General features: G+C 42.3%; 1 protein-coding gene across 9 annotated transcripts in view; it reads right to left on the bottom strand.

Annotated features, from left to right (window-relative positions):
* ST3GAL3 (ST3 beta-galactoside alpha-2,3-sialyltransferase 3) overlaps positions 1–24,854 on the bottom strand; it is a 198,327-nt gene that overhangs the window by 108,079 nt on the left and 65,394 nt on the right. For 5 of the 9 annotated variants that reach the window (XM_072724229.1, XM_072724227.1, XM_025992030.2 and 2 more), the window contains one exon: positions 10,392–10,439. The exons of the other annotated variants lie outside the window; for them this stretch is intronic. In XM_072724229.1, coding sequence (XP_072580330.1) covers positions 10,392–10,439 — 48 coding nt within the window. The remainder of the gene's footprint in view (positions 1–10,391; positions 10,440–24,854) is intronic. 9 annotated transcript variants of the gene reach the window in all.

Below are 24,854 nucleotides of genomic sequence, written 5' to 3' on the forward strand. Positions count from 1 at the left end.
GGAACCATCCTTCTCCTACTGCAGGCAAGTGGTGAGACTGTCAACAGGATTTGCCTGCCCAGACTGGAGCCACTTGACAAAAGCTAGGTTAGTTGGACTCTCTCTCTTAAACTAAGTGGCACCAGGCAGTAAAACAGGGTGCTGAAGAAATGGACCATTTGTTGTAACCTAGATTTCTGGCACTGCCCTTTATGTCCTTTTGGAGGGCCAGCTGGTTGACATTTAACTTGACTATGGGTACCCATGCCCTTCCAGTAAATTCCTTTTAAGTTAGTCAGCTTCAGTTTCTGTTGCTTGCAATTAAACAATCCTAACTATCTGTATCTCATATAGGGTCTGACATAGGGGTTGGTATTCTTTTTTTTTTTTTTTTAAGGGATTGGTATTCCATGGACGTGCTAAACAAATGGAAGAATGCATGGAGTGACCAAATGACCAAGAGAGCCTAGTGAGTAGCCCTAAGACTTGGGTTCCTTGTCTTCTTCCACCCCTTGATGCCAGGAGAAACAATGATTGTGCACCAATGGTGGTGGCAGTAGCTGCATCTACCTATCAATAGCCTGACCACCTTTTACTGAGCTTGGGCCATTTCTGGCTCCCAGTGCTCCCAGCTAATTACATCATGGTCACCGGCCCTTAGAGAGCCTGCCCTGGCTCTTCGTAGACCCCGCTTCTCCCATTTTGGTTTCTGGCTTTTACTGTGAGGCTCCCTTTCAAAGGCTCCATATTTGCCAATGTAATTCCCTCCTGTCATTTATAAAAGCTGAAAACTTAACTTTATCCACAAAGACTTTCTGAGGCTCCTGAGTGACTACCCCATTTCCAGCACAGCCAGGGATCTGACCTGACAGGCACCACACTCTCATATTCATCAGCTGGTTACTGGTGATCTGTTCTGTGTCCAGTTCCCCAACCGGCAGGAAAGCTTAAGTCTAATCTTCAGAAAATGTAAACCAGAATAGAAAGCAGTCAGGAAGGCAGAGGCATAAAGCTCTTGGACACAGGAGCAGAATTTCTTACTGTCGGATTTGGGCAAGGCTGCAGATCCCAGGACATCTCACTGTATGCAAATGTGTTTTTGAAGTTGGATGTGAATTCAGCTTAGACAACGGAAATGCTATTTTGAGTGTACCAACTCTTCAGGGTCAGTTCATGTCTGGGGAATCTGGCAGTAAAGCCTGGGTCTCACTGTCAGTCCACTGATGCCAAATCTGCAGTAACTATAGAAGACTCTAGGACTCGCAAGTCAGCCAGGTACAATGTAGGCTGATGTGCATAGACAGCCCCCCACCCCCAGTGCCTGAAGGTACCCTCTCCTCAGGTGTCAAAGCAGCAAGCCCACAGATATGCAGTGAAGGAGAGATGTTTAGTCTAGTGGTTTGGGCTTCCTGCCTTAGCCAGGCTGCAAAGCTCAGCATTATAAAAATGCCTGACCAAGGAGCACACGTGTGTCCTTTGCCAGGCTCCAGGGGGGAAGTGGTATGGATAATGCAAATCTCTGCTCTCCTCCTGCACCTGTACCACATCAGACCTGTGAATGTACACAGACGGTGCTTTTTCAGATGCCCACGGTCTTTGAAATTAACCATTAACTCTTCTGCTGCCATTCCAAAGGACCAAGTCGATGTTCTGAGCTCAGGCAAATTCCTAGAAGGTTCAGAAGCTGGAAAGAAACAAAAGAAGGCCATGCACTGACATGTATACGTGCCTAGTGATGAAACCTCTCTCTCTGTAGGACAAAATTAATGAAATTACAAGGAGAAATATACAATATGTTTCCTGCCATCATAATGGGAAACACAAGAAGCATTGAAAAACCAGGTTCACAGAGTCAGTGAGAATTCAAAAGACCTGAACAGAACAATTAATAGAGTTGAACTGATATAAACCCAACGAGTAGAGAAAGCACATTCTTTTCAAGCATATATGTAATATTCAGGAAAACTGATGAGCTCTAAGGCATAAACCTTGATATAAGAAATTATGGACACTGAAACAAACACAAGCTTTTCACTTAAAAATTTGAAAATGTGGGCAGCCCTGGTGGCTTAGAGGTTTAGCGCCGCCTTCGGCCTGAGGTGTGATCCTGGAGACCTGGGATCAGGTCCCGCACTGGGCTCCCTGCATGGAGCCTGCTTCTCCCTCTGCCTGTGTCTCTGTCTCCTTCTCTCTCTGTGTGTGTCTCTCATGAATAAATAAATAAAATCTTTAAAAAATTTTTTTGGAAAATGTTTGTGTTTTACAGCAATTTGGTATTTAATGTAGTGCATAATACTTTGTATTTCATTTTGTTCATGATTCTGTAAACAAAATTATAAATGCTTTCATAACACGCACTTTAGATAATCCTAAGTCCCCTCCTGTTTATTTTAGGGTAGTGTACAAATAGTATCATTCTCAACTTCTGCTCTCACGTGTAAAGAGCCAGGAGCATTGCACTAAACTGCGAGATCCTATTCTAGGACGAAGGGAGACCTCCCTCAAAGTTCCCCAAGCCAAGTATCCTACCCTAGCCTCATCATCAGGCCAGTGAGCCCCAGAATGCAATTTCTGGGAATACAGGTACACATCATGAGCCAACTGTACGACTGGCATTTTGGTCTCCAGAGACCCCCATCCCTTTTTCATTCTAAAGAATCACCACAAATTCCCACCAACTGTCCCTATAATCTGCACAACACAGATGTTTATTAACTAACAGCTGCTGATGATATCAGCAAACATTTCCCATGAAGACCAGTTTGAGGAACACTATTAAGATATATAAAGTTTAGTTTACAGGATAAAAATATGGACTTCATTCTATCAGAAAAACTGCAGTGCTTCATATTGGAATGCACACAAGCCAGACAGACAGGGCAGGCCAACAGGCAAGAAAACTCCGACCGCCAAAAAGAAGAGGCTCTGCAGCCAGATTTTCTCTAAACGAGTCGTCTTTGGTTCCAATCTCTGAGCTACAATAAATTACTATGTGCCAAGGGCTAAAGGATAATGGAATGAGGACCTACCCTCACTGAAATAGGTCTCTCATTTCCAAAGGAATGGCATTTCACAGTCTCTGATAAAAGTCCTATACTATATTAAATATAAGTAATATATGTCATGGCGTGGGTAAAGGAGAAGATTGGCAAGAGTAGCAAATGGACTGTCAGACATGAAAGGGAAAAAGTGAGGGGAATGATAGCTTATCGAGCACCCACTGTGTACTCTCGCTGCTATCCGTATTTTACCTACACTCTCTATTTAATCTCATGGCCCAAAGGGGCAGGCACTGGCTCCACTCTACAGATGAGAGAACAGAGGCTTAAAGAGCAGAGATCACGTGTTCAAAATCCCCAACCAGTAAGTGGACCAGCTGAACCAACCCAGGTCTGACTATAAAGCTTCTTTTCTTTAAATTATGCCACGCTGACTCTTCGAGGCCACAACAGCAGACCTGCATATTAAGAGAACAGCTGCTTGGAGGGCAGTTATCTATTACCTCCACCCCTCTGCCCCAGGGTGGTGTCAAAAAAGCCCTAGCCATGCACCCCCCCAACCTGCCCATGAATCATGGGAGTCAACAAAAGCCCAGAGGGGTTGGCCAAAATGCAAACAGCTCCCACACATCATCTCAAGTCAGGGAAATAAATCATAATGGAGGATCAATTAATCAAAGACAAACTAAAATAGGAAAAGCAGTATTATAAAAAAAAACACAGAAAAATTCACTGACCTAGACTAAATTAAGTGACCCAGTAAAATAACTTAGAAGTTCACAAACTGAAATCCCATCCTAAATGGTGCACATTGGTATGGGGAGGAGAGAGGCCTTGTGAGAAGCTCCTGATAAGTCGTGGTCCCCTGGGACTGTGTCCCCTCCATCCGAGCACAGCATAGCTCTTCTCCAGTGTGTCACACTTGGCGCCAATGGAAAGTGGAACCTCAACTGGGAGGCAGAAGCCCCAGCCCAGCCAATGGAAGCAAAGGGGTCATGCACCTATTTCCCCTCTGTCCTGGGGAAACAGCAATGCCCAGAGCAAGGCATCCAGTGATTTCAGCTCTATTCTAGCAAGTTGTGTCCAGACTAGGGCATCTCGAGTGAAGCTGCAGGAGAATTTTGGCGGACGACATGTCAAAAAGAGCAGCTGGGACAAGAGAGAGCAAAAATGGCTCACTCTGTAGTTCATATCTCAAACTTCATGGAGCTTACCACCTACTAGGGTAGATAAGGACAAATAATCACCAAACAATTATTATTTAAAATAAGACAGTCCCGGGATCCCTAGGTGGCGCAGCGGTTTGGCGCCTGCCTTTGGCCCAGGGCGCGATCCTGGAGGCCCGGGATCGAGTCCCACGTCGGGCTCCCGGTGCATGGAGCCTGCTTCTCCCTCTGCCTGTGTCTTTGCCTCTCTTTCTCTCTGTGACTATCATAAATAAATAAAAATTTAAAAAAAAATTAAAAGAAAATAAGACAGTCCCTCTCTCCAAACAAAAATCATTTTCTTTTTTCCCAGTTATGGGATTAACACATGCTATTTATTTATTTATTTTTTAACACATGCTATTTATTAACCACATAATAATTTTTTTACATTTGGATTTTCAAAGAACGAAGAATCATTTGAAATTCTCATAACCTAAAGTTAATTGCTGCAAATATGTTGGTGAATATCTTCCCAGAAATCTTTTTCCATAAATACATGTGTGACTATGCATATATAATTTTACTAGAAGGCCATGGCCTTAGTATACATGCTCTTTGTTCCTGTTTTTGCTCACTCAACAATATCCTCAACATCTTCTGTGTCAATAAAAATTAAATTGTATTATCATTTTTAGTGACTATCCAGTATTCCACTATATAGATGTGCCTTTTTTTCAACGTAATCCTTAAGTACGTATTGCATCATGGACATTACCATTTCTATTTTTCTACTCTTCATTCAACACATATTTACTGAGTGCCTACTATGTGCCAGGTACTATTCTCTTAGTACCAGGGACACAGTGATGACCAAGACCAGCAAGGTCCCTGCCAAATTCTACTGGGGGAGATTGACAGTATGCAAGTAAATAGCAGATAATTTGAAGTAAGGATGAGTGCAAAGAAGAAATAAAGACATATCTTCTTAGAGAAGGACTGGGTGTCAAGAGGGCAGACTACTTTAGGTGCAGTAAAGGTGCCAGAAGACCTCCCTGCAGAGAGGACATGTGAACACACACCTGGGACAGTCACGTAAAGCAGGGGTAAAGCACTCTAGGTAGAGGAGACACTGAGCACAAAGGCCCTGGTGCAGGAAAGGGCCTGGCATATTCACGGACTCAGGAATGTCAACGTGGCTTCAGGGCAGGGAGGGACAAAATGGACATACACGCAAGTGTTGTGATAATTCAAGAGAAACCGAAGTGGGAGGCAGCAAGTTGGACTCTGCAGGTCATGGAGTTTGGACTTTATTTTAAGTGCATTATGAAGTCAGCAGACAGCTTTCAGTGGGAACAAGATATGTCCGATCTACATTTTAAAAGATCATTCTGGCTACAGTGCAGAGAATAGACTACTGGGAGGGCAACCAATGAGCAGGGAGACCAATAGATGTTTCCTTACCCAGGAAAGAGAGGATGGTACCTTGGACAGAGCTGCTAGAGAAAGGCTGGACAAGAACACCCCGAAAAGACAGAAAAAGTGAGAAAGGGAGAAAAGACAGGCAACAAAGTGGTTTCCAGGGCTGTGGCTTGAACGCTGGGGTGGAGGGGGACGAACAAATGGAAGAGGAACAACTTCGAGTGCACAGCTCCCATACATGTTCCATTAGGTTAATACATAAGTATTTTGGTTTGGAGAGGGGCTACTATTAATTTTTTATTTTTTTAAGATTTTATTTATTTATTCATGAGAGACACAGAGAGAAGCAGAGACATAGGCAGAGGGAGAGGCTGGCTCCCTGATGTGGACTTGATCCCAGGACCCCAGGGTCATGACCTGAGCCAAAGGCAGATGCTCAACCACTGAGCACCCAGGCATCCTATACTGTTAATTTTTTAAATTATTTTTATTTTTATGTATTCATTGCTAGCATACAGAAATACAATTAATTTTTCATGTTTTGATCTTATATCCCATCATCTTGCTAAACTCAGTTATTAGTTCTAGGAGATTTTGTGTGTGTGTGTGTGTGTGTGTGTGTAGATTCCTTGAGATTTTTCTATGTAGGCAATCATGTCACCTATGAGAAGGGTCAGTTGTATTCCTTCCTTTCCAATCCATATTCTCATCGTTCCTTTTTCTTGCCTTACTGCACTGGCTAGGACTTGCAGGAGTGGCTCCGGATCTCTGGGGAAGGGCAGTCTCTCACCATGAAAGCATGATGTTTGCTATAGGTTGTTTGGAAACGTCTCATATCCAATTGAAGAAGTTCCCTTCTAAGTTTACTGAGAGTTTTTCTCAGGAGTAGACGTTGAATTTTTGTCAAACGTTTTTTCTTCACCAATCAACATGAACATACAGTTTACCTTCCTTAGTGCACAAGGCAGACTACACTGACTGACTTTTGAATGATGAACCAGCCTTCCATTTATTTGCAGGATAAACCCGGCTTATCCTGGGGAGGGGTTATCCTTATCTGGGGAGCTTTAGCCATTATTCCTTTGAGCGCCTCTTTTCCTCTTCTTCTGGGACTCCAATGGCAGACAGTAACCTTCTGGTATTGCCCCACGAGTCACTGAGGCTCTGCTCAACTTTTTAACTCTTTTTTTCTTCTGTTGTTCACAATGAATACTTCCTATTGCTTTACTTTCAAGTTTATTGATTCTTTCCTCTTCATCTCTATTTTGTTATTAAGTATATTTTTTTAAAATTTCAGTTACTGTATTTTTTTCCTTTATCTCCACTTAGTTCTTTTTTATATCTTTTTTTTTTTTTTTTGGCAGGGGGAGGGCTTAACAGTTTCAATCTTTTTTTTTTTAATCTTTTTTGTTTCAATATTGTCTGTTCTTACTGTGTGAAGCGTTTTTGTAATAGCTACTTTAAAGTCATTGTCAAATTATTCCAACATCTCTGTTGAGATTTTCCTGGTTCTTCACATGATGAGTAATTTCGGATTATATCTTGGCTATTTTGAATATGAAGTTATGAAACTCTAGGTCCTGTTTAAATTCAGTGGAAAGCCACTCTGTCGGCTTATGTGTTGGACTCTTGATTTCAGTTCAGGTCCTGATCCCAGGGTCCTTGGATCAAGCCCCATATCAGGCTCTGCACTTAGCAGGGAGTCTGCTTAAGGATTCTCTCTCCCTCTGCCCCTCCCCCTGCTGGCGTGCACGCTCTCTTTCTCTCTCATTCTCTCTCCCTAAAATAAATAAATAAATCTTTAAAAATAAATAAATAGATCCAGTGGAGAATGTTGAGATTTTTGTTTTACCAGATTCTCAACCAGGCTGGATTTAGGTGGCAAGTTCTGACCAGCCTTCCATGGGTTGTGGTTTCAATGTCAGTTCCAGTTTTAAAGCCTACTCAGGTGTGTCCTCTGTGGATGCCACCCCATGTCCAGTCTGGGTCTTAGGTGGTGGTCTACCTTTCAGATCAGTTCTCAAAGTCTTTGGTAGGTTGGTTAGAATCAGACACATGCTGGTACAGCTCAGGGGTTAGCTCAGAAGGTTGTAAGTAACTTTCTGCAGTTGCTTTCTTGAGTTCTTTCCTCTCTGCTTTCTCCTTGTAGCTTCCAGTTCCTTGAGCCTGCCCTTCTTGGTTCTCTGGCCTGAAAGCTGGGATCTTGGTTACCACATTCTGCTACACATTTTCTGAACTGTACCCAAATCCAATCAGCAGGAAGTCAGAGGGGGGGAAAAGCATTAAAAAAAAAAAAAAAAAGACTTCACCCCACCTTCTTGAAATTATACCTCCTCTGACCAGAGAGAAAGGCTTTACTTTTTTAGTTTTAGGTGCCTGAAGACCCGACTGCTGCCACTGAAACCAGCACCACCACTACCATGGGACTTTCTGGGGACTAAGGCATCAGAGGACAGAGGAACAGATAATTCTTGAGATTTCCCCCTCTGCCTGAGCCTTAGAGCCCCTTCCCCACCCCAGAGCCCTGAGTAGAGGTCTTCTGGAATTCCCTCTTGTTGTGCCCTGATGTGCACTGCTGGATGTAGGGCTCTAAGTCTAGGACGTGGAACATCAGAGGAAAAATGAGAAATTCACTGCCAGTATGGCAGTACTTTTAATTCTAGTCTTTTCCCCCAATCTGTCTGCTACCATTTATATTTCAGAGTCTTCAGATAGCTGCTAAATGCATCGGTCCAGGCCATTAGCTGCATTCAATGATCCAGAGAGATTCTTGTGCATGTATCTTATACACATATTCTGGTATCTACAGAAGCATCCGTTTATGTAGGGAATATAGTGATGAGAGGAAACGCCAGGTCATGAGGGATGCGGATATTTACATTTTGCTAGATACTATGTGGTCTTTTCTACAGGGGCTGTAACCAACTTACCCTCTGGCCAGTAAAGACTCAGTCTCCACTGTACACTAGCCTCACCGACACTGAAATAGCAAGTTTTTCTAATTTTGCCATTTTGGTAGAGGTGCTGTGGTATCTCACTGTAGTCCTAATTTGCCTTTCCCTAGGTAGCAATGCAAAATGCCATCAAACACCTTTTCACAAGTTTCTTGGCCTTCTGGATTTCCTTCTTTGTGAAGCGCCCACTCAGGTCTTTTGTTCGTTTCGATAATGGGTTGTTTCCTTATCCCTATTGATTTTTTGTAGTTCTTCACTCTGGAAAACACCCCCTGTTGGCTGTTTGTGTTATAAATATATTTTTTCTGTTCTGGATTGCTTTTCACTTGCTTAATGGTGTCTTTTTGATGAATGAGAAGTTCTTAACTTTAATGTAATAAAATTGATCATTCTTTTCCCATAGATACAACTTTTGTGTCTATATAAAAACTTTCTATTTGTCTACTCTGTCTGAAAGTGATCTCTCTTGGGCAGCCTGGGTGGCTCAGCGGTTTAAGTGCCTGCCTTCCACCCAGGGCGTGATCCTGGAGTCCCAGGATCGAGGTCCCACGTCAGACTCCCTGCATGGAGCCTGCTCCTCCCTCTGCCTGTGTCTCTGCCTGTCTCTCTGTGTGTGTCTATCATGAATAAATAAATAAAATCTTTAAAAAAGAAAGAAAGAAAGAAAGAAAGAAAGAAAGAAAGAAAGAAAGAAAGAAGAAAGAAAGAAAGTGATCTCTCATGTCTTAACATCTGGGTGGAATACATCTCAAGCCTATGAGGTATGAGACAGCAAGATCACAAGGGGGACAGTATGAGCTCCAGAGGTAGAGAGATCTGAGTGGCCTCAGACAGGTTCCTTTATCTTTTGAAGCATTAGTTTCTTTTACCTTATCAAAGATACACTCTCTACCTACAAGATGTGTATAAAGCACCTACCATGGCGTTGGTACATAGTAAGCCCTTAGTAAATGATGGTAGCCATGACTACATTCTCCGAATTCACCTTTCCCCTTGTCCACATTGCCACGACTGCCTGAACCTCATGGCTGCTTTGTGAAACATCAGTCGACTGCATTCAAGGACAACTAAATGGATTAACTGCCCTCAGTAGGCCAGCAGTCTCTCGCAGGCAGCACCCACCATACAAGAACCACCATCTTCAACTAAAAATGCAGGCCTGACACCCGGAGGTGTCCTTCTCACAAAGTCAAGTCATCCTGGGGCTCCCATGCAAACCTAATGGCTGCAAGTTGAAGAATCAAAGTAACGTGTCTCTCTGCTCACTGCCCACAGCACAGTGATACGCAGCAGGTCAACTGCCTCAGACATGGGAGAGCCAAGCTCCACCGAGCCTGGCTGATGTGGTGTCAGAGGTGCGGGTAGGTCAATCTGTGTCCTGCATGTGGACACAAGGAAGAGAGGGAGCATGTTGGCCTGCACATGGGTTGTCATCCTGGAGGACGTGTGTACCTGAGCATATGGGATGTCCATGTAAACGTGCAATGGTGTATATTCCCAGGAAGCTATATCTTGCTGGAGAGCTCTGATGATTACCTACTCTAGCATACCCAGAGTTTGGGGTCTCTTCAGGCTCTCTGCCCCGCTCTCTGGGCCAGGATATGTGCTCAGAAAATACACACCCTTTATACGAACCTGGAACACTCTGAATAAGGAGGGAGCATCTACCCAAACCTCTTCAGTGCCCACTTTTAAAGCAACTGACAAAATCTTCTGGATGTTGCATCCCACTTTGTAGGCCATGAGTCCCCAGAAAAGTTGAAGACTTTCCCACAATTCTGAGGTATGCCACTGCCCTCCCCAGATACCTCCCTCACCCAACCTCACCAGGCTCCACTTCAAATGTGGCCAAGTGCTGCGTGCCCAAAGGATAGAGGTGGAAGGATTGGTACCTGAGCCTAGTGTTTGTCCAGCGGAGTCAAAGGAAAGAACCACTGAATCTGCAACACAAGAGGACAAGTTCATTTTTTCTCCTTCTTAGAGGGAAAAACAAAAACAAAAACCAAAAACCAAGCTCCCACCGACTCTGCCCAAACCCTCCCCGGAGGGAAAGTCAACTGGATGGAAACTGAGCTGCATAGACAGCTTCCACGGGTCCATGCCCACCCATCCACTGGGCCAGGAGGCCCTGCCGAGCCCCACCCCTCGCCTCCTGCCACTGGGAAGAACATCTCAGGGCAGAGACAGGCCCCACATTCTTCAGAGGTATTTCCTGCCAAATTAGGGGAGACATTTATATCTTTTTTCCTTCTTACAATGAAAATAAAATTAAAGCAATGCAAAAGAAAACATCTCTCCTGCATCTGGTTAAAGGCACTAACATTCCCCTTTGATTCTCCCTTTCTTTTCCTCCTCTTATACCCAAGTGTTGATTATTTCTTTCCCAAAAGGACTTAGAGTGGCCTACAGGAATTTATAGTACACACTGGAACTTAAAAATGAAGAAGTCAAGAAAGGAAAGATATGGTCAGGGGAATGTTAGTACACAACACGCATGCCATGAGGACACATACGCCAGAAGCAGGATCAGGAAGGCTGGAGCTCCCAAACCACCAAAGGAAAGGAGAAAATAAACAGCTACAAGATTTGGTGCCCACCGTGCACTCATTTGGCCATTCAGTAAATATTTATTGGGTGCGATATCAGACAATGACTTTGAGATACAGCAGCTAGCAAACAAGCATGCTCTCTACCCTCACAGATCTCCCTGCGATTAGTCTAAGAGACAAAAAAAGTTGCCAAACAACAAAAGCATCTGATTAAAAGCTGATGAAGTAAAAAAGGGTGCTGTGAACATTCCCATTAAGAACCAGACCTAGGGGGGCACCTAGAGGGCTCAGTCAGTTAAGCGTCCGACTCTTGGTCTCAGCTCACAGTCTTGATCTCAGGGTCGTGAGTTCGAGCCCCGTGTTGGGCTCCATGCCAGGTGTGGAGCCTACTTAAAACATAAAAATTAGAACTCACAGGTGAAGGGAAGTAGGGATTAAACCTAACAAGAATGGAATGACACATTCAGGGGGATCCCTGGGTGGCGCAGCGGTTTGGCGCCTGCCTTTGGCCCAGGGCGCGATCCTGGAGACCCGGGATCGAATCCCACATCGGGCTCCCGGTGCATGGAGCCTGCTTCTCCCTCTGCCTATGTCTCTGCCTCTCTCTCTCTCTCTCTCTCTCTCTCTCTCTCTCTCTGTGACTATCATAAAAAAAAAAAAATTTAAAAAGGAATGATGCATTCAAAGAGAATGCCATGTCTCATGTGTGGAGACCTGAATCACAGCAGAGCAATTAAAAGACCAAAATACTCAACAGTATTTAGCAAATACTAAACAGTCATCAGAAAGAAATTTCTCTTGTGGGTCCTAATAATAAAGGGGGCGCCATATGATGTTGAAGACTGTAGCTTCTACAGCATGTCTATAATAAGTAAGTGTGAATCTTGTATGGCTATTCCTTCCAACAGGGGCTCATACAAAATGATGGCATAAAGCCAATGAACAGTTCAATAAAAGCAATTATAAGGAACACCAAGATAATTTAAGGCCCAAGACAACCCCAGATACCCCAGACTCAAAAGGGATCATATTCCAAAGGTTCACTCACTACCAATGAAAGCCAGCTGGATGCATAGAGGACCAGGATCTACAGCCACACTCCCACCCTAGCATTATCCTTCAGATCTTAGGTTGATGTCATTTTCTCTCATTGTACAAGGAAATCCAATGCAATAGTTATCTTAACTGTAAGTAACATCTGTGCCCACTGCTGGACTATCAGCCCCATAAAGGCAGACACTCTGCCTGCTTTGTCCCCTGCTCCATTACCAGCAGAACCCCTGGCACTCAATAACCATTGACTGAATAACCGTGCCCAGAGAAATGAATGGGCCACAGATCGTTTGGGCAAGCCTTCATAAAATATTTTGTCTTGGAGCCAAGTGTTTACAAAGAAAAAGGGTGGCAGACAGCTGGAGGATACGGCTTTTGATAAGGATCCAGAGGCAATATTCTGTACTGACAGTTAAGGGCAGATCCACATGCTTTGAAACCTACCAAGTAGATGGTAGGGTTGATTTTTTTTTTTTTTTTTTTTTTTTTTTTTTTTTTTTTTTTTACAAAACTGCAAAAGCACAGGTAGGTCACTTGGCTGGTCAGACAGGTGACCATCCTATCTCTGTGAGGTAAAATCAATGTCTCTTACAAATTCTACTTCTTTTTTTTTTTTAAGATTTTATTTATTTATTCATGGGAGACACAGGCAGAGGGAGAAACAGGCTCCATGCAGGGAGCCCGATGTGGGACTCGATCCCGGATCCCAGGATCAGGCCCTGGGCTGAAGGTGGCGCTAAACTGCTGAGCCACCAGGGCTGCCCCCAAATTCTACTTCTTTATCAACGTTTCACACATCTGTCTTCTCTCAATGCTACTGCCCTTCCAGAAGAGAACCCTGTATTTCTTTTTTTTAAGGCGCTTTATTGAGATATAATTTACATACTATAAAATTCACTCATTTAAAATGTACAATTCAGGCAGCCCCGGTGGCTCAGGGGTTTAGCGCCGCCTTCAGCCCAGGGCCTGACCCTGGAGACCCAGGATTGAGTCCCACGTCAGGCTCCCTGCATGGAGCATGCTTCTCCCTCTGCCTGTGTCTCCGCCTCTCTCTCTCTCTCTCTCTCTCTCTCTGTCTCTCATGCATAAATAAAAGTCTTTTAAAAAAATAAAAAATAAAAATAAAATGTACAATTCGATGACTTTTAGAGAATTTACAGAGCTATGCAACCATCACCACATGCAATTTTTCGACATCTCCATTACTCTAAGATCCCTCATGTCCATTTACAGTCCCGCCCCGTTCCCACCTCTGGCCCCAGGCAAACACTGACTGGTTCACTTACTGTTTCTATAAATTTGCCTTTCTGGACATCTGTTTACCACTTTTGCTGGGTTGTTCTGATAGCCGCTAACCACACCCCTGCCCTCAATGTGGCCCACTTCCATCAGCCTTTGTACCGCTGCTATTATTTCCAAAGGAAAAATATACCTCACTGTGGCTTTGCTCCTGATTAAAATCCCTCAGAGGCTTCCCAGTGCCTATAAGATTAAGTCCAAGCTCTGACATTCCTTCATTTGCCATTTTTAATATATCTCATGTTCTAGATGGGCCAAACTACCTCTACTTCCCCCCAGAGGTATCCATCTGCGTGTCTTCACACATCAGACATACTGTGCTCACTTCCCATTTGCATGAGAAAAATCTCCAACTTTTCCATTAAGATCCAACTCAATTATCTCTTCTTCTTTCTTTTTCTTCTCCTTCTCCTTCCCCTTCCCCTCCTCCTCCATCTTCTTCTTCTTCTTCTTCTTCTTCTTCTTCTTCTTCTTCTTCTTCTTCTTCTTCTTCTTCTTCTTTTTTTAAGTAGGCTCCATGCCTAGTGCAGAGCCCAACACATGGCTTAACTCATGACCCTCAGGTCAAGACCTGAGCTGAGATCATGAGTCGGGACCCTTAGCCAACTGAGCCACCCAGGCGCCCTAATCGTCCCCTCTTCTTGATGCCTTCTCTAGTCAGTTCTGGTCATCCCCTTTGGGACATCACTGTACTGTTATGTCATTTATTATAATCCCTGGTTACTTCTCTTTTTCTCTTATTAAGCAATTCAAGTTCCCTGAGGACAAGAAGTGTGTATTTTTTTGAGGTGGTGATGCCTAGCTCAGTGATTAACACACAGAAAGTGGTCAATGTGTTTCTTAAGCAAAAAAATAGGGCATATGAGTGGCTCAGTCAGTTAAGCATCTGCCTTCGGCTAAGGTCATGATCCCAGGGTACTGGGATCAAGCACCACATTGGTCTCCCTATTCAGAGGAGAGCCTGCTTCTCCTTCTCCCTCTCCCTCTGCCACTCCTTTTGCTTGTGCTCTCTTGCTCTCTACAAATAAATAAAATCTTTTTTAAAAAATGAGTGAAGGATGCCTGGGTGGCTCAGTGGTTGAGTGTCTGGCCTTTGGCTCAGGGCGTGATCCCCAGGCCAGGGTCTTGGGATCAAGTCCCACATCAGGATCCTCACAGGGAGCCTACTTCTCCCTCTGCCTATGTCTCTGCCTCTCTCTGTGTTTCTCATGGATGAAGAAATAAAATCTTTTAAAAAAATAATAAATTAAAAAAATAATAATAATAATAATAAAAATATTAATGAATTAAACAAATAAACAAAGGAATAAATCATTAAATGTCCTTGCTTGCTTTCAGAGGTGATGTGATCTAAATGGTATTTCACAAGCTGGAGGGAAAAAAAAACTCCATTCTGCATATAGATTTTCATTCAATTCAAGTCAACCTAACTGTCCCTTGGCAGTGAGGCTTCAGGGGTTCGAGTGTGGCCTCCTCCTAGTAGGATAAAAATATGTACGTGAATTAGCATAAGGAGAATAAGAAAAGAGGCCTCACAGCTTCTAGGTTAGAGGCTGCAGCCACCTGGAGAAGATTAGGACCAGCTTCCTGAGGAGGTGATTGCTCACATGAGCAACAATAAAAACAGCATCTCAAATTTTTATTGCATTTAACAAGTACCATTCCAATTGTAATTCACGTTCTTTGTACTCTCAAGCAGTCCTGAAATAATCTCTTTTAAACTTTCCAATATAAAAAAAATAATAATAAAATAAAATAAAATAAAATAAAATAAAATAAAATAAAATAAAATAAAATAAAATAAACTTTCCAATATAAACCAAGAAAAATAGCTTAAGAGTTAAGTAAAAGACTAAAACTTAACTGAGCCTAAAAGTAGTGAGATGAAATGTTAACAGTGGCTGTCTCTGGTGACAGAATTAGAATAATGTTTTTTATTGTGTTTTTGCAAAATTTCTGCAGTGAACATGTATTGCTTATATCATCAGAATAAAAAAAACTGAAAAAAATAACTCTAACCCATGTGTAAGATTTTAACCTCTAATTCGCTGGTACCAATGCAAAAGGATGGAAGGTTCTTGATTGTCTTCGTTTTTCACTGTACATGCCAAAAAGCTGTTCAGCTTTTTCCTGTAGTTACTGAGGTCATCCTTATATTCCAATTCCTAAATAGAATGGGCTTTTTATTGTTATTATTCTTTTTATCTTCCCTCCTCTCCTCCCTCCAAATATCATCAAATGCCTATTATGTGCCAGGTCCTGTGCCAGATACTAGAGACAGGGAGCCAAATAAGAGACTGTCTCTGACTATCTTGCAGCCAAGGAAGATGGACAAGCTAATTGGCACCTAAAATAAAAATAAAGTAGATAAAGATGTGCAAAAAGTAAGCAGTAAGCAAATGACAGTTTTACTGGAAAGAAAAAGTCAGGGTTTTTGCAGCTATTACTTCCAGTGGTAGTGGCCTGCCCCCAAGAGCAGCACACCTCTGTACTGTGGAAGATGCAAGTGACAGGGTGGAAATTTCAGGAAGAAATTAGTGACATATTCATACTTTGTGTAAGTTTTGATGGATTTTGCTTTCAGCATGAAAGGCACAGACTTGAGAATCAGTTTGGTCATTTGTTACTTGTGTTTATTCTAAAGGATGTAAGATCATTTTAGTCATCAACCACTGTGACAGCAAAAGCGAAAACTCAGTATTCAACGCATCAAGAAGTTTGTTTTGCGAGAAACAGAGCAAGAATATCCAGACTTCTCCCTCTCAAGCTAACAAATATGTCATTTTTATTTCAAGCAGCCCAGGCTCCAGCTGTTCCTGGCTCCCAGGCCAGAGGCAGCCATGTGGTGTGCTACACAAGTGACCGAAGAGAATTCCAGACCAAGGTACAACAGAGCTTTGCTGTGCACAACTTTGTTCAATGAGGACCTAGAATTTACTGGAAATCTTTTATTATAGTCAGATGTTTCCTGTGTCTGGTTTCTGAGGCGGATAAAAGGAATATAAAAGCACTATGAAGAATGGGGCTCAGTCTTTCCAGTCGCTGGAGCGGCTTCCAAAGATCAAATTACGTGAACACGTATGTATTCGGGTACATTGGGGTAGTTGTCACAGTGCACACTCAACACGTATCTTCTGCTATCTCCCATGTGTAAGCCCTAGAGATGTAAGAGTGATCAAAAAAATCTTGCACGCAGGTGAAATAAAAACACATCCCATACTATACATGTGATATTTGCTACGAGAGTGGATCTTAAATGTTGTCACCACACGCAAATACACACACAAAACTAGGATGAGTTGATGGACGTCCTAACTTGCCTTGTTGGGTGATCATTTCAAATCATCACATTGTACATCTTGAACTTACACAAAGTTGGTGGTCAATTCTATCTGATTAAAGTTGGGGATAAAAGGCTAAGCAATAACACAGAGGGATGGAAATAAGAGTAATGAGGGAGATGTTTCACTGTCTGTTAATTTAGCAGGTATTTATTAAGCAACTCCTCTACACCAGTCTTAGGGATAAGCAAGGACAAGAATGTTCTTATTCTCAAGGAATTATGTTTTAGGCAGGGAGATGAAAAAAATGAGTAAGCAAACCTGTGGTATGAGGAATGTTCAGTGATGTGACAGTGGCCAAGGGTGAAGCAGATGGGGTGTTTCGGGAAGGCTTCTATGAGGAGGTGCCATTTGGACTGAGACCCAAAGACACAGGCCAGCCAGGAGAAGACGAAGGGTACAAAAGAGCACTTGGCCAAAGGAAAAGCAAATATAGCAATCTTAGTACATTTAAGAAACAGAGAGAAGGCCAGTGTTGCTGGATCACAGAACACGGAAAATTCAAGGAGGGTGGGAAATGAGGTCAAAGAGGAAAACAGGAACCAGATCCTTGGGAGGCCCTATGTAGGAGGCCACAGAAAGACTCTGCATTGTATTTCAATACTTTTAACCAGTGGAGTAACATGATCTGATTTATTTTTTAAACATCAACTTTGACTGCTATGTGGGAATGAAATGGATTATTCTGGCAAGGGAGTAAAAGACAGATTAGGGCAGAGAGCCTGAAGGCAGGGAGATAGATAAGGAGGAGAACACTCATCCAGATAAGAGAACATGGCACCCTGAACCAAGGCAGTGGCAACAGGAAGAGAAGGATGGATGCTAACTATGTTTAAAAGTGACTGGTGGGACAAGACGGAAAGATGAGGAAGGAGAAGGATTATTTCTACATGTGGGGCTTGGGCAACTAGACGGTAACTGTGGCTTGACTGTCTTCATCTACACCATGTGACCCTGCCTCTCCTCTGGCCACTGACAACTGGACCATAGTGGGAACCTGACCCAGGGACAGGCAATCCACAGATTGATCATCATCCATCTATGAGGCAGACAGGGTCTACCTTTGGTAGTTCAGAGAGTTAAGGAGACACAGCAGACAAATAAGAGCAAAGACCAGTAGGCCATGAGCCAGAGTTCATGCTGGGCCCTAGAGCCCAGCCCGCCTTAGAGGCAGAGAGTACAACCCTGCCATTGAGGGCAACAAGACATCTTAAAGAGCTATCTTGGGGGATCCCTGGGTGGCTCAGTGGTTTGGTGCCTGCCTTTGGCCCAGGGCGCGATCCTGGAGTCCCAGGATCGAGTCCTGCGTCGGGCTCCCTGCATGGAGCCTGCTTCTCCCTCCTCCTGTGTCTCTGCCTCTCTCTCTCTCTCTCTCTCTCTCTCTCTGTCTATCATAAATAAATAAATACATACATACATATATAAATAAATAAATCTTGGGGACCCCTGGGTGGTGCAGCGGTTTGGCGCCTGCCTTTGGCCCAGGGCGCGATCCTGGAGACCCGGGATCGAGTCCCACGTCGGGCTCCCGGTGCATGGAGCCTGCTTCTCCCTCTGCCTGTGTCTCTGCCTCTCTCTCTGTGTGTGTGTGTGTGTGTGTGTGTGTGTGACTATCATAAATAAATAAAAAAATTTTTAAAAATAAATAAATAAATAAATAAATAAATCTTAAAAAAAAAAAAAGAGCTATCTTAAATCCAATGCCAGTGCCTGTGGCATTCAACTATACCATGGATCACACTTCCACTAGACCTTAGGGTTCAGCTTTTCCTTGGTTCCTTTGAGGCTTACCCTATAGTTGAGATTCTCCTTTTTGTGTCTCTTGCTATCTGTCATGGAATCATCTATAGTCTGAGTGGGCTCACTTACTCTACCTTCCAGTCCTCACCCTTTAATACTCTAAAGCACATTCCACCTTCCTGATGACTGGGTATAACATGCAGATCTGACACTAGGCTGGACCTACACCACTCACCCCACAGGGTCTGAATCTCAGAAGTAGAAGGCCCCTCTTGGACCTTGGCTCTCAGCTGTGTTCTCCAACTGAGCTTTACAGAAGAGCCTCAACTTTAAGAGTTTATTGGTCTATTAGCAGAACCCATACTTTAATGGCCATGTGGCTGTTTCTTATTCTAGCTTCTCCTTAGCTCTACTCCTGGGCAGAGGGTTCTAACCTCCTAGCCTTGGCTGCTAAATTTCTACCCTCTCTCCCCAGTCCCAAACATACAAAACCTGAATAAATGAGATTCCTGAAGATAAAGAAAAAAGAAGATAGAGAAAAAAGGTCTGAGGACAGAAAATAAAACCCACCCATTAATTTAAGGGCACGTGGTATATGGAAGAGAAATCAGTGAAATAATCAAAGAGACAGGAGTGACAGGACAGAGCAAGCCATAGGAGGTAAGAGCTGGTTACAAGAAGAAATATTGAAATGTGGCAAGAGGTGGAAGAAACTGATGGATGAAAAGATACAGCAGAATTATTCACTGCAAAGACACCTGTAACCTCAGTGGGAACCATTTCTGTACAATGATCTGCTTGCAGACTCGGCTGTGAATAAGCAGAGTAGATATAGTAAACTTATTTCAAGAAGTTTCTTAGATCTATTTCATTAATTTAACTTCTCAAACACACATAATAGGATTCTTACTAAGCTCGAAAGAGGAAAAGATTAGACATGGTCCCTGACATGGAAGAGTTTATGAACGAACCATCCATCAGGAAGAGAATACAGAGATGTTGCTATAGGAGTTCAGAGGCAAGAGGAAGAGTTTTTGCTGGGAGAACCTAGTAAGACATGGAAGAGATAGTGTTCGAGCTGGTATGAAATGACCTTATAGGACAGGCTATGCTGGTAGGGTGGGAACAGCTTAGGAGAGGCACTGAAGCATTGCAAGTGAGGGGTGTGTGGTTTCAGGAAGCTAAAATCATACCTAATTAATATATTAGGGTTTCTTTCAGGAGGTAAAAATGCATGTGACTAAAAGGGAACTCGTCAATACGATCTGTTTAGACTTTCAAAAAAGGCTTTGACACATCAAAGACTATTTTTAAAAAGTGAGTCACCACAGAATTGAGAAAGAAAGTGCTATATCATCCAGGAGACAAAAGGCACTTGGCTGAGGAGCAGGGGCAGGACGCCCCCTGGGGCATCAGCACCCACAGGGAGACCAGAAAGTCTAGGAGGAGCTGGAATTCTACTACCTCTGTGAGGGTGGAGCTGGAATTCTACTACCTCTGTGAGGGTGGGGGAAGGGAAGGAGGGTAGCACTGCTTATAAACCCCAGAGTGGGCAACAGAAGCAGCTGGAATGACACCAGAACTAGGCATGTGCTGAAACTGAGTGAGGTGTCAGATGAAGTCTGGAACTGCAGGGGCACTAGAAAGCTTTAGTCCTAGTGCCCTCAAAATAGGAAAGAGCTGGACTGGGTGCGGGAACTACAGTTTGCTGTACTCTGGCTTCAAGTACCCACATAACTCCACTCCCTTCTAAACCCCTCTAAGTGACATAAAAGATCATTTGTTGTAAAGCAGAAAGAAGTACACAAAGACAAAGAAAACAGGAGAGGAGACACGGTTTTTGCAATAACGGTTTTTGAAGCTGGAAAGCAGGTAAACAAGAACTGATGCAGCAAACCCCCTGAAAGCTAAATCCTAGGCTAGTAGTGGAGAAAGCTGACATAGAACCTGAAATACCCCACAGAACCCCCCAAAGGCTCAATCGTTGAGCACAACAGGTACCACTGAAGTGGGAGAGCAAACAATACTAAAAACAAGACACCACACTCTTAAGTACGGACTGAGATCACAAGGCATTAGAAAAAAGTATCCAATGTAAAGAACAGAGACCAAAACAATTGGAAAACAACTGCAATGGTGGAAAACACAGAAGATACAAATGGAGATGAAAACTCATTGAAAAAAATTATTAAAATCCTCAGAGAGAAGATACTTTATTCATGAAACAAATGATGTCAATTTTTCAAAAAGGCACGTTTAGTGAATAAAATGAAAATAATAACTCTCAAAAATTAAAAAGATGATAGTAGAAATGAAAAAGATTGGAAAATAAGTTGAGGAAATCTCTCAGAATGTACAGTGAAAAATAGTTAGAAAACAGGAGAGAAAAAAATTCTTTTTAAATTAGAGGGCCAGTCTAGGAGACATGACATCTGAATACAGGAGTTCTAGGAAGAAAAAATAAGAAAAAAATGAAAGGGAGAAAATATTCAAAGAAGTAACTCAATAAAATCTCTCCATAATTAAAGGGCTTGGGGGTTTTCTTTTACCTCTGAAAGGACTTCTGAGAGTAGAGCACAATATGAAAATCACCCTCCATCAAGGTACAGCATCATGAGATTTCAGAACAGCCAAATTTCCAGAGGTTTTATGCAAATAATAAATCGGAATGGCATTAAGACCCCTCAACAGAACAGAGAAAGACTAGAATGCAGTGGGACAATATCTTCAAAATACTAAAGGAAAATAATTTCCTTCTTTAGAGTTTATTCATATGAGAGAGAGAGAGAGAGAGAGAGAGAGCACGTGAACATGAGCAGGGGGAGGGGCAAAGAGAGAAAGGCAAGGAGAGAGTCAAGCAGACTCCCCAATGAATGCAGCGCCCAGACGCACACTTGATCCCAGGACCCAGAGATCATGACCTGAGCCAAATTCAGACATTTAACCAACTGAGCCACTCAGGTACCCCTAAGGGAAAATAATTTCTAACCAAGAATTCTATACCTAGCTAGACTATCCATTAAGTATGAGATTAAAAACACATTCATACAGGCAAGGTCTCAAAAATTTACCTCTCATGCATCCTTCCTCAGGAAACTATTAGAGGATATGTTCCATTAAATGAAGAAAAACAACAACAACAAGAAAAACAACACACACACAAAAAAAAAACCCATGGGATCCAGGAAGCAAGACACACCAGAAGAGTATGACAGTGGAGAGTGACTCCAAGACACAGCCCAGCAGTAGGGATAAAGAGCAAACGGTCCAGAGTAGTGCCCATCAGAAGGCTCCTAGAGAGATTTTATTCAAGAAAATGAAAATGATAGACCACCTAACATGTTTGAAGGTATGGAGAATAGATTCATACAACTGAGGAAGAATTTAAAATTGAATTAGTGATAAATACACAGAAAACTAAGCAAAACAAAATGTGCAGTGAAAACACAGTAACCTTGTTATCTACAGATAGCATTTTCATGGTCATAGTATATGGACTGAATGCTGTTCTAACTGTATCAGAAGAATGGGAGGATGAACTTCCTATCTGTGGTGGAGAAGCAGTGAGTGTGATCAAGTACCAAATCTTCATCTTCCATTGTAGAAAGTCAATAGGTAATACCCAAAGCAAAAGTATTAAGAACTAGCAATATAAGTATGTTATTTAGAGATTTAGAGGTAAATACCAAGCACAGTACTTAAAAGAATTGAAAGTGGATGCCTCTAGAGGTAGGAAATCAAGTAGCGGTGGTAATACAGGAGGGCTTTTCTTTCTTGTCCATTTTTGTTGGTAACAAGCCTTGCAGAGGTGTCTTTCTGAACTATGTACATGTATAATTTCAGTAAGAACAAACACTAAATTAACTTGCACAGGATTACATAGCCTACAGTGGTAGGAATGGGGCTTCAAATCTAGTTGATCTGGTTCTCTAACCTATTTGTCATATATCTACCAACAAGGCCAAGGAAGAGTCTATTAGAAATCTGGGTGACTCATATTTGACCACATCCTACTTACTTAATGCCTTACTAGATACTGTCTTATGTCATTTCATGATTATTTATCTAAACTTGATTTATCAAAAATAGTTTAGAATAAAAGGCAATCAAAAGACAAACAACCAAATACGTGAACCTTGTTTGGGCCCAGATTAAAAAAAACAACAACAACAAACTACAATAATTAGAGACATTTGAGTATGGATTATGTATTAGAAGATTAATTAAAGAATTAGATTAATGTGAGGTAATAACACGATAGCTATATTTTTAAAAGTCCTTCTCTTAGAGATGTATACTGAAATATTTATGGGTAAAACGACATAATATCTAGGATTTGCTTTAAAATCCAATATAATTTTTTAAAAATCCAATAATAAAAGAGAAATGAATCTCTGTGAGAACAGGGCCTGCATTATTCACATGTACCAGAGACTCTCAGACAGTATGGGACTCTAGTCATTTGCTCTATGACATTCTGTTCTTCATCTGGAAAAAAGATGTACTTGATAGGCTGTCATTAAAAGAAGATGATCCTGGGATGTCTGGGTAGCTCAGTCAGTTGAGCATCTGACTCTTCATTTTAGCTCAGGTCATGATCTCAGGGTTGTGGGATTGAGCCCTGAGTCAGTCTCCCTGCTCAGCATGGAGTCTGCTTGAAATCCTCTCTCTCCCTCTGTCCAAGCCCCCAGTCTCTCTCTCTCTCTCAAATAATAAATAAATAAATCTTTAAAAAAGAGAGAGTATGGTATTTGGGGCACCTGGCTAGCTCAGTGGGTGGAATATGTGATTCTTCACTTGATCTTAGCCAAAAGGCCGAGAAGCAATGAGTATATGACTCTTGATCTCGAGATCATGAGTTCAAGTCCCTTGTTGGGTGTGAAGATTATTTTAAAAAAATAAAATTTTTTAAATAAACAAATAAAAATAAAAAAGTATGATGCCATTCTATTCTCCGGAGATAACTTAGTTAAGGCAAAGGGAGGGGATAGAGTAAAAAGGTTGCTCAACAAAGTTTTTATATTATGTCGTGAGAAATTATGTGTATCTATGACTCTGTAATATTTCTATATAAGAAGGGAGGGTATGCACCAGTCAGTACTCCAGTTGAGAAATGAAAAGCTGTACCTAGTTGCCATCACTATTGTTCATCTTAAGTACTGAGAATGGAAGGTAGGGGAGAAATGGAATACATCATGGGTGAGAATGTAAAATGATGAAGCAGCTCTGGAAGAGTCTGGGATTTCCTCAGTAGTTTTTTGTTGTTGTTGTTGTTGCTTTATTTTTTTTTATTTTTTATGTTTTTTTAAAGATTTTATTTATTTATTCATAGACACCGAGAGAAAGGCAGAGACACAGGCAGGGGGAGAGGGAGAGGGAGAAGCAGGCTCCATGCAGGGAGCCCAGTTGTGGGACTCGATCCCAGGTCTCCAGGATCACACCCCAGGCTGCAGGCGGAGCCAAACCGCTGTGCCACCGGGGCTGCCCTGTTGTTGCTTTAGTTTTTGTTTATATACTTATCTAAGTAATCTCTATACCCAACATGGGGCTCAAACTCATGACCCTGAGATCAAGAGTCACCTGTTCCTCCACCCCAGTCAGCTGGCCCTCCGCACCCCCCTCAGTAGGTTAAATATAGTTTCTATATGACTCAACAATTCTACTGCTAGGTGTATACATACCCAAGAGAATTTTATGTCCACACAAAAACCTGAACATCAATGTTTACAGCAGTATTACTCACGATAGCCAGAAAGTGGAAGCCACCTAAATGTCTATCAGCTGATTAGTGGATAAACTAGATGTGGACTATCTATATCATGGATTATCATTCACCATAAAAAGGAATGAAGTATTGTTACATGCTTCAGCATGGATGAATCTTGAAACATTATACAAAGTGAAAGCCAGTCACAAAAGACCAAATACTGTATGATTCCATTTATACGAAATGCCCCAAATAGGCAAATCTATCGTGGTAGAAAGTAGATTAGCAGCTGCCTAGGGCTAGGAGTGGTTGGGGGAAAGTAGAGCATGACTACAAATGGGCAGGGTTTCTTCCTAAAATAATGAAAATGTTAAAAAATTCATTGTAGTGATGTGTACACCCTCTAAAAGGACCAAAAACCATTTGATTGTGCACTTTCAATGGGTGAGCTGTATCTGATATAAATTATAGTTCAAGAAAGCTGTTACCTAAAGAAAAGGGGGAGGAGACTGGAAGACACATCATGTCCCCTCTAGGGAAACATGACTCCTCTGAACACAGGGAACTTTACTGTTCGGATTTTTTTTTTTTTTTAAGATTTATTTATTTATTCAGAGAGAGAGAGAGGCAGAAACACAGGCAGAGGGAGAAGCAGGCTCCATGCAG

Source organism: Vulpes vulpes, chromosome 10 (assembly GCF_048418805.1).
Source record: "Vulpes vulpes isolate BD-2025 chromosome 10, VulVul3, whole genome shotgun sequence".
NCBI classification, from domain to species: domain Eukaryota; kingdom Metazoa; phylum Chordata; class Mammalia; order Carnivora; family Canidae; genus Vulpes; species Vulpes vulpes.